Below are 10,480 nucleotides of genomic sequence, written 5' to 3'. Positions count from 1 at the left end.
CCCCTGTTCAAGCGAAAAAATAAAATAAAAAAATAAAAAATAAATCATTTTATAATCTTATTTTATTTTATTATATTTAAAAATGTGCATAACGCTTAAGACGTTGCGGTGCCGTTCATTGTATCGGCATTGACTCAATGGTAATAATTTCATAATTAAATGATTTAATACTATACTCATACATAATATTTATATATTTTAATTTAACCTATAGGATCAACTCTTTCATGATTCGACGACAAACCCGTAATTCATTCGATCCTATATCCGACAGGTTGCGTATACTTAACGCAATGGTTGGCTCTCATACCAAATGATAGAAACTTTTAATAAAAACTCACATTTGAAAATAGGTTTGAAGAGAAGGATGTCCAAAAGCTAATATACATATAGTTAAGATTGTATTTGATCCATACGAGACACTTAGAATCGTAACGGTCTGCCTTTTGCGTGCATAGAAACCCAACACAAACTAAAGCTTTTATATATCTACAAGAGGTAGCTCAATCGGCTGGGGACCACGCCTCATGAAACGGAAGTTATTAGTTCGAATTCCCCTTTCCCCCCTCTTGTGTGGACATGTCAAAAAAAAAAAAAATTGAAGCTTTTATTAAAATGATATATAAAAATAAAATAATGTTATTTACACAACTCTCATTTTAATTATATTTTCACTGAATTGATATTGTAATGTTCATCCGCTCTTGAATTAGCCTTTATTAAAAATTGAAAAATTTTAAAACATTATAGACACCATCACTTCAGCCATGTCATATAAAAATTGAGTATTTAAAATTACTAGTTAGATAATACTAGACAAAGAAGTTTATGCATGATCATTTAAGTCATCGTCATAATTACAAAGACACATTCATGCTGTTGGATCCATATAGGCCATGTTCTGTCTACCTCCTTTGGGCCCAAATATCATATGGCTGGGCTTGAATACAGTGAAATCAAATCAGGCCTGGGTAGTCAAAAGTAACGAACAAAAAAATGGAGTGATCGAGGTCCGTTTAGATTTTCGATTTAAAAATATGTGATTTGAAAAAGTAATTTTTTAAAAATACAATTAAGCGTTTAGCAAAATAGTAGTTTAGCCTTTAAAATCGTAAGTTAGTCTTTAAAATTTTGCGTTTTTAAAAAAGTAACCCCTACCTATGATTTGAAAAGCAGTTTTCTACGTTTTTAAATCGTAATTTTTTAAAACGTAATACTCAAATGGTTCATTTTCTGCAATTTAATTTAAAATCGTATTTTTTGTCTACGAAATCTCAATTCCAAACGCACCCTAAATCAAACCAAAATCAACTCTAGCTTGAATTGTTAATTGAAACCTGAAGCTTGTTTATCTAATTAAGAAGAAAAACAGGGATTTTGATTATGAGGCATAAATTTAAACGTATTGTACCTATTATTGATTATCATTTAAGTTAATTGGTATCAACTGATACTATTTTACTAGCGAATAAGATATAATTTATTTAAATTTTGGGAGCAGTCGAACTATTCGCACCGGAATAACTCCGATCTATACTCTGGGAGATTAAGGTATTATTAATTTCGAGGATAAGGTGGATTTATGATATTTTGTGGTTAGAACATTAATTTGAAGGAATTATTCTATAAAGTATAGATATATTTGGTAAATTGAATAAATATAATAATTGTGATAAGGAGGATTTCTAATATTTGGAGAGAAGAAATATTTTAATATTATTGTGGTATTTTTAATTTTAATGAAATTATTAGGATAATTAGAAATTATTCTAATTTTTCCTTCCAAAAAGACCTTTTTTTAGACCCACCCTCGAATGAGGGATTGTTATACAGTTGTTGTATTGGTGTTGTAAATCTAACATTTTCCTTTTTTCAATCACTCCATTATTTATCATCAGCATCATCAGAGCCTGGCTTCCATCAAACCCATCTTAAACCTCTTCACATCCTCCACGGTCGCGCTCCTGAACAGCCCCACATCCACGCCACCAGCCACCATGTGATACCCACGTCTCCTCAGATCATCAGGCCGATCGAACGGCGACGCGATCCCGGCCAAGTATGTCCCACCACCACCCAGCACGGCCTTCTCGGCGACCCTCATCGTCTCCCTCAACTTGTTGTTCCCCATGTCCCCCATGTACCCCATGCTGAAACTCAGATCACGCGGCCCTATTTGAACGCAGTCCACCCCATCAACGGCGGCGATCTCTTCCGCGTTCTCGACCCCCTCCTCCGACTCCACCTGGCACATGATCAGCAACTTGTCCTCGTAATTACCCAAATACCCTTCGTCGATGCCGTAACTCGAGGCCCTCACGACCGTGTTGGCCGAGCCGCGGACCCCATTGGGCGGGAAGCGACAGTACGAGACGGCCTCCTCGGCTGCCTTTTGGGTTTGGATCATGGGGAACATGATCCCCTGTGGGCCAAGATCCAGGGCCTTCTTCGCCCAAGTGGGGCAGTTCTCGGGCAGCCGGAGGATCGCGGGGGTGCGCGTGGCAGCGAGCGCGTGAATGCAGGAGAGCGCGTTGGAGACGCCACCGGGGCCGTGCTCCATGTCGACAACGACGTAGTCGTAGCCGGCGAGGCCGGCGATCTCGGCCAATGTGGGAGAGAAACTGAGGAGAAAGAGGCCGTAGAGGGTCTCGCGATTGTGGAGACGGGATTTGAGGGTTGTTGGGGCGTAGATTGTGGAGATATCTGAGGGTGTGGTCATGGGGTTTTGGGATTTGCAGGCGGTGGTGGTGAAAGTGAAGGACTTTGTTTTGAGGGCTGAGAGAACGGAGGTGGAGCGATATGTAAGGGGAGGCATCGTGTGTTTGTTTGGAACTTCGAAAGAATGTTCAGTATTTGTTGTAGGCTGACGCTGGAGTAAAAGTAACAGCACATCTGCTGTTAAATCAACAAACGATTCAGATTTCCACAAAGAAATCTTTTAACTAACGACAACGTTTGCAATGACAGATCAACGTTTGCAATGAGTCAATGACCAAAAAAACGAAGGAAAATGTGGCTGTGGAACAGCCACACGATCTTGATGACAAAAAGAAAAACAAAAAGAGTGGGTTGTTCCACAGCCGCCACACTCGCTGCCTTCACGTTTTGTCACAGCCGCCACACTGGCTGCCTTTACGTTTTGAAGACAGTCAAAATGATGAAAGAATTGTATACGGTTGTGCAGGAATATTTTTCTTGAAAAAGAACAGCCATGTCCATAGTTTCGAGAGAAGTGGTTGGTGCAGGTTGTGCGGTGAGATTCATGAATGTAGTTTTGGATTCCACCAATATAAGTCGTTGTCCAAACTCTCGTTGAATGTGCACACAACATTGTTATGCACTGATCATTTATTTAGTTTCAAACTCTTGGTAAGTCACGTTTTATGTCAAGGAGGTAATTCTTACGCAATAATAACGTACACACAACAATTTACATATATAACTCTATTTATATGAGGTGGAACCTATGTGATAGGTCTCACTCACATAGATCACATGTGATCTATGTGAGTAGAATTATTGAATTATTATTATTATTATTTTTTGAAGAATAATTATTTAATTATTGTGTATAATTGTTGTGCAAGAAGCATTTTCCTTTGTGTTACCAGTGTGATAAAGTCCAGATGTTCGAACATAAGAACAGGAGCTCTATATATGATCAATCCCCATGCATGGACGTGGACAAGGACCAAGGCTACCCTAATGAATAACGCGCGTGGCCAAGTACTACGATCGAGTAAGCTGTTTTTCAAATAAGAAATGCTAAAACACATTTACGGTGATTATTTTTTAATCATTTTGTGCTTAATCAACACAAAAAAAAAAAAAAAACCACAATAGATATTGTTCTACCTTTTAATTCCCCCTCTCGGCGGTTGGATTTTCTACTTTAAATCCAAGCCATTGAAACATATATATATATATATATTTCATGCATGCATGCACTCCGTCTCTCACGGTACGTACATGCACTTCACGTACAACCCGTCAACCCGCACGTTCGTCTCTTCGATCTTCTTTTATTTTATCTTCTTTGCCACGGTACTTCTCACACGGCAATTCTCTTTATCAACTCAAAACATTCCTAACATTTTTTACTTTTTATATCACATTAATAATTCTTTTTTATTATTTAAATAAAAAAATTCACTATAATCCAAAATTTTTCTACTTTTTTATATAAATTCTTTTTACTTTATATCACATCAATCACTTTTTACTCACACTCAAAACTATAATTCTCCCACAGAGGGGAGGGGAGGGGAGGGGATTACTAAACGGACCGATCATCATTTAATCCACATGTTCTCAAGAAAGATTCATATATATATATATATATATATATATATATATATATATATATATATATATATATATATAACAACTCATTTAATAAATCACATGTTTCTCTCAGACAAAAAAAAAAACCAAGCATGCTTACGTACGATTTAAACAGTTAGATATGCATGAAAATTTAAAAGTTTTCATCCAAAAAAAAAAAAAAAAAAAATTAAAAGTTAGAGATCGAATAGATTACCTTAAGATAGGAGTCCTCCAAGTTTAGAGTGACCAAACCTTCAAAAGTAGGCCTTAATTACTCTCTCCTTAATTCTACGAAGCCTATAGAGACATATATATGAGAAGGTCTAGGGTTTATTTTAGGACTTCTTTTAGAATTTAGAGCTTAATTCCGATCCCCTTGCATGTAAGGCCAAAAGAAATGCTCGATCCCTTCTTTTTAAAAAAATAAAAATTGTATGCACAGAAACCAAAGTTAATTCGTTGAAAATTTCTAATGTTTATGGGCAATCATTCGAATCCATCTTCCAACGTTCCAAGACAATGGTCATTCTATTCACGCATGGTTTTAAAATAATATTTAGAGGGTCCTTAAATTTTTTTAAGATTAACTTGACTTTTAAAATTATAATTTGATTAAAATTCAATAATAATATATCACATATTTACTAATAATTTAAAAAGTTACTTCAATTTTAAAATGATTCGAAAAAGACATGAGTCTCCACACAATTAAAACTTAACTGATAATCAATAATAGGTACAATACGTTGAAATTTATGCCTCGTAAATTCATAATCAAAATCCCTGTTTTTCTTCTTGGATAAACAGGCTTCAGGTTTCCACAATCCAAGCTAGCGTTGATTTTGGTCTGATTCAAGCCCTACATGTTTTTCTTCGTTACTTTTGACGACCAAGCCTAATTTGATTTCTTTGTATTCAAGCCCAGCCGTATGATATTTGGGCCCAAAACAGGTACACGGATCATGGCCTATGTGGATCCACCAAGATGACGTGTCCTTGTAATTAAGATGGACAATGATCCTTTTCGAAACCGACAAGAATCCTCCCCATTTCAAATGATCATTTATTCAGAGATGGACTCAAAAAGTATTATGGATAGCAGTCAATGGGCTAAAAAAAATTTGTTACTAGGGATTAAGAGCATTTGTAGTGAAATCATCAAAACTTCAACAAATTTTGACGAAAAATATCATTTTTGTTATTTTTGCTACCTCGTTTTTTAAAGCTCTAAATATCAAACTCTTCAAATATTCTCTACTTCAAAAAAAATACTAATTTTTTTATCAGTTTTATAAAAATGAAATTAAAAAAATAGTACCTTCCAATAGATAGGCGAGAGCAAAAAGGGGAGAGAATTGATTGGATTTTTGACAACGGGAGCTGAATCGGCTGGATTATCAACGCTGGGTACCGGATTTTTGAGACCAGGAGCATAATTGGCTGGATTATCAACCCTAGGTATCGGATTTTTGAGGGCCAGAGCAAAATCAGTCGGATTGTCATGCTAGGTACCTGATTTTTGACAGCCGGAGCAATATCGACCAGATTATCAACGCTAGTAACGCCGATGAGAACTGGGTCAATCATGTCGTGGTTCGCCGACGATTGGTCGTACATACCTTCGCTTGAACAGCTCACTACGTCAGTGCTCTACGCCCAACCGGCCATCCACACGGCTTGTCGAATGAAAGGATCCTACTCCGGTCTCGCATCTGAGACGATGATGAATAGGAAAGTAAGAAAAAAGAGATGGAATAAAAAATTGGAAAAAAGCAAAAGACGATCGACAAAACCCTCGTCTCATCGTACGAGGGTTCCTGACAATTCTCAATTTGACGATGGTGTTGACGAGTTCGTTGGAGACGAGATTTTGAGCAAAATCGTCTGATTTTGGTGATTTTGTCTGTTTGACGACTTCTAATAGGCTAATTTTTTATTATTTTTTTTTCTTATAATTTTTATTTTTATTTTTAAGAATTGAGGGGGCACCATGGCCTAGACTAGCCCCCTATTCCTCTGTTCCAACATACATTTCAAATGAAATTAATAACATCTATTTCATAATCAAATTTTGAAGTTCATACATTTTATAGTGTATATAATGTTATTTGAAATAGAGAAGGATCATTGTCCTAAAAAAAAGTAAATAATGTTATTTGAAATAGAGAAGGATCATTGTCCTAAAAAAAAAGTACATAATGTTTGTAATGATGGGTATAAAAGCATAATTATGGTTGCAAATCTCCATGGTTTTGAAGGTTATTTTATTTTATTTTATTTTTTAATATTAAGGCGTAATTGTACTTTAACCTATGGTATAATGATACATTTTGCCAAGTTAACAAAAATACCTAATAGTTTGGGAGAATAGATCGTCACTTTCTAAAAGTTTGGAATGATTGGATGCAATTGAAGTGTTCATTAAGAGTAGGTATTATTATGATTACAACCGGCTGATCATTCCTGTTCCTATTTTTCCATTTGATGATAACACAAGGTTAAATCATATTTTGCCTAAATTTCCAAAATTGGTCCAACTCTAAAAATTATTTCACCAAAAGGTCATTATTATTTTTGGATTAAAAAAAAATTCTCTATGAGCGGCCAGCCACCACAATCAAAAGCTCTAGGAGTAGTCACACCACTCCCAGGACTCTTCAGGGTAGACGCCAAGAGGCTCGGAGGGTAGCGTGATCAACCCCAATACCATCTGAGATGGTCGCAGCCAACCCCGGCCGGTGCTTGGGGTGGCCAAGCATTGAGAAAATTACTTTCTAAAAGTTAATAGTTGTAGCCTCCCCGCATCAGTTTGTAAAGGTTTAGTTGTAAAGATGGCAGTACATTTGCATTTTCTATTTCAAGAAATAAGCAAAGAAGAAAACAAACGAAGGAGTCAGAACAAAGAAGCCGACTATAATTACAAACAAAACAAAAATAATTCCAATTTTTCCTTCTAAAATACATTTTTCTCATTCGCTCCAGTACTTCTCATCAGCATCATCAGAGCCCTCCATCAAACCCATCTTAAACCCAATTTTTCCTTCTAAAATTCTTTTTCTCATTCGCTCCAGTACTTCTCATCAGCATCCTTACCATCCTCAGCGTCATCAGAGCCCTCCATCAAACCCATCTTAAACCTCTTCACATCCTCCACGGCCGCGCTCCTGAACAGCCCCACATCAACGGCCCCAGACACCATGTGATATCCGCGCCTCCTCAGATCATCAGGCCCATCGAACGGCATGGCGAACCCGGACAAGTAGGCCCCACTAGCTTTGGGCCCCACACCCAACACGGCCTTCTCTGCGACTCTCATCATCTCCTTCACCTTCTTGTTCCCCGGGTCCCACAGGTACCCCATGCTGGCACTCAGGTCCAACGGCCCCATTTGAATGCAGTCCACCCCATCAACGGCCGCGATCTCTTCCACCTTCTTGACTCCCTCCTCGGACTCTACCTGGCACATGATCAGCAACTCGTCCTCGAAATTACCCAAATACCCTTCGTCGATGCCGTAGCTCGAGGCCCTCACGACCGTGTGGGCCGAACCACGGATGCCATTGGGCGGAAAGCGACAGTACGAGACTGCCTGCTTGGCGGCCTTTGGGCTGTCGATCATGGGGAACATGATCCCCTGTGGACCGAGATCCAGGGCCTTCTTGGCCCAGGTGGGGCAGCTCTCAGGCAGTCGGAGGATCGCGGGGGTGCGCGTGGCGGCCAGCGCGCGGAGGCAGGAGAGCGCCTCGGAGATGCCGCCCGGGCCGTGCTCCATGTCGACAACGACGAAGTCGTAGCCGGCGAGGCCGGCGATCTCAGCGAATGTGGGGGAGAAGCTGAGGAGGAAGAGGCCGTAGAGGGTCTCGCCGTCGTGGAGACGGGATTTGAGGGTTTCGCGGGTGGCGACTGGGGAGAGATCTGGGGGTATGGTGGCGGGGTTTTGGGATTTGAGAGGGGTTAGGGTTTTGAAGGTGGTGGTGGTGGTCGTGGTGGTGGGGTATTGGGTTTTGAAAGAGGAAAGTGTTAATTTGGAGGGATTGTTGTTGAACGTGAAGGACTTTGTTCTGAGGGTTGAAAGAGTGGAGGTGGAGGGATACGTGAGAGTATCCATGGGTGTCTCTTTTTGGAGCTTGGGAATCACCGAGAATGTTTCAGTATTTGAAGACAACAGTGGCTACAGGCGAGGGTTTGAGACTGAAATGGTGGACTTCTTTTTCTTTTTAATTTTTTTCCTTTCCCGTATAACCAAAATAAATTTTGGGAAAAATTATAGTTTAAAACCTTAAATTACCACCCGTTTTGAGCTTAGCCACACAATCCACCAACACTCCGACTCCAGCCTATCAAACTACCAAAACCTTTGAAAAAGGTTACATTTGGTGAAATATCTCCATATTATTCCTGCTACGTGTCATTTTTTAATTAAAAAATAAAATAAAAACTAAAACTAAAATAACTAAATTTTTATTTTATTTTTTTTTAGAAAAAAAAAAAAAGAAAAAGAAAATATGAGGTTTTGGGGTGGCTGAGAAGCCACCCCTTGGGGAGGGGGGTGGCCTGTGAGCCACCCCTAGAGGTGGCCGACGCCACCTTTGGGGTGGCTCGCAGGCCACCTTGGCCCCAAGAGTGGCCGCGCGCCACCCCTAGAGCCCTAGGGGGTGGCTTTCAGGCCACCCGAAATGGACTTTGGGGTGGCCCGTAAGCCCACCATAAGGTTGGGGGGTGGCGCGGGGCCACCCTCGGCCACTGGGGGTAGCTGGGCGGCCACACTTGGCCCCAAGGGTAGCCGCACGGCCACACCTTGCCCCAAGGGTGGCCATGCGCCACCCCCCCGAGCCCTAGGGGTGGCTTACGGGCCACTCCGAAATCTATATTTTCTTTTTTAAAAAAATAAAAATAAAAATTTAGTTATTTTAGTTTTTAGTTTTTATTTTTTTTTAACTTTTTTTTTATTTTTTATTTAAAAAATGACACGTGGCATGGTTAATATGGAGATATTTCGTCGAATGGGGCCTTTTTCAAAGGTTTTGGTAGGCCGGAGTCAGAGTGTTAGCAGTTTGTGGGGCTAAGTGCAAAACGAGTGATAATTTGAGAGGCTAAACTATAATTTTTCCTAAATTTTGAGTTTAGGGTTTTGACTTTAAAAGTATTTTTTTAATTTTAATTTGATTTATTTTTTTATACGTGAAATGTGAAAAAAGACAATTTTCTTTCAAAGTACAAAGGAAGAAATTTCTTTAATTTAATATATTATACAGATATATGTTCTCTTATACGATGTAATTTTTACCAAAATTAACCGTGCATGTGAGAATTATATATTCTAAGAATAAATGTAATTTAATAACCTAAATTAAAAAAATTTACTTTAATCCAATCTGGAACAAAAAAATGCCTTTCACCACACTCTGTTCCGCTTTATGGACGAAATCTTCTCCTTTTATAATTTATTTGAGACCTGTTTTGTGTTTTAAATTGTATATTAATTATTTTTAAGAAAAGTGTGTTTTTCCAAACCGTTAGCAAACGATGCTGTGGAAAAGGGGTGTTCAAGCGGTTATAACCGACGGTTATTGGCTAAAACCGCTAATCGCTAACCGCCAAGCGGTTATTTTTTTTTTTTTACCAACTGCTAACCGCATAGGCGGAGGCGGTTATTTTTATAACTGTCGGTTAGCGGTTATTACCTTAATAACCGGCGGTTTTAAAACCGCTTTTGAATTCCGATTTTGGGCCGGGTTTAAAGTGTTTTGGGCCAAGTTTACACCGGTTTTGGGCCGGTTTTTGTACAGATTTAATTTTTTCAAAGAAAAAAAATTAATACTTTCTAATACGCCAGCAAGTTAACCTCATCAAATTATCAATGATATCAGTGTTATTAATTGTAAGATACAAATATAATTGTTAAAAAAAAATTCTGTTTCTACCCCTAAAAGTGGCAGGAAAAACACAGTCAATCCTCAAATGTTGCAGTTTTCACGATTTACAGAACATGGTGTATTTCTTATTCAACCCAAAATGAAAAATCGAAATCCTAAAATGAAGAAATAATTCCAACATCCAGTAAACAGAGAACAACCAGATATTTAGAACATTATACAATATATAGTATATACCAGTAGCCATCACAAAGTTTAAAATCAACCCAAAATAAAAA

General features: G+C 38.5%; 2 protein-coding genes across 2 annotated transcripts; both read right to left on the bottom strand.

Annotated features, from left to right (window-relative positions):
- Positions 1-1,873: 1,873 nt before the first annotated feature.
- LOC133854764 (uncharacterized) lies at positions 1,874-3,013 on the bottom strand. The gene has a single exon (XM_062291039.1). It carries the CDS (start codon positions 2,813-2,815, stop codon positions 1,904-1,906), a length of 912 nt encoding a protein of 303 aa, XP_062147023.1. The 5' UTR covers positions 2,816-3,013; the 3' UTR covers positions 1,874-1,903.
- Positions 3,014-7,144: 4,131 nt separating this feature from the next.
- On the bottom strand, positions 7,145-8,522 carry LOC133854916 (uncharacterized). Its single transcript, XM_062291190.1, has one exon. It carries the CDS (start codon positions 8,432-8,434, stop codon positions 7,385-7,387), a length of 1,050 nt encoding a protein of 349 aa, XP_062147174.1. The 5' UTR covers positions 8,435-8,522; the 3' UTR covers positions 7,145-7,384.
- Positions 8,523-10,480: the final 1,958 nt, after the last annotated feature.

The sequence above is a fragment of the Alnus glutinosa genome, chromosome 13, assembly GCF_958979055.1.
Source record: "Alnus glutinosa chromosome 13, dhAlnGlut1.1, whole genome shotgun sequence".
NCBI classification, from domain to species: domain Eukaryota; kingdom Viridiplantae; phylum Streptophyta; class Magnoliopsida; order Fagales; family Betulaceae; genus Alnus; species Alnus glutinosa.
Note: the sequence above shows the minus strand (reverse complement) of the source record. Positions and strands in the feature narration are given on the sequence as shown.

Excerpts from the sequence above, each read along its gene's own strand:
- LOC133854764 (XM_062291039.1), bottom strand. The coding sequence starts at position 2,815 with ATGCCTCCCCTTACATATCGCTCCACCTCCGTTCTCTCAGCCCTCAAA.
- LOC133854916 (XM_062291190.1), bottom strand. The coding sequence starts at position 8,434 with ATGGATACTCTCACGTATCCCTCCACCTCCACTCTTTCAACCCTCAGA.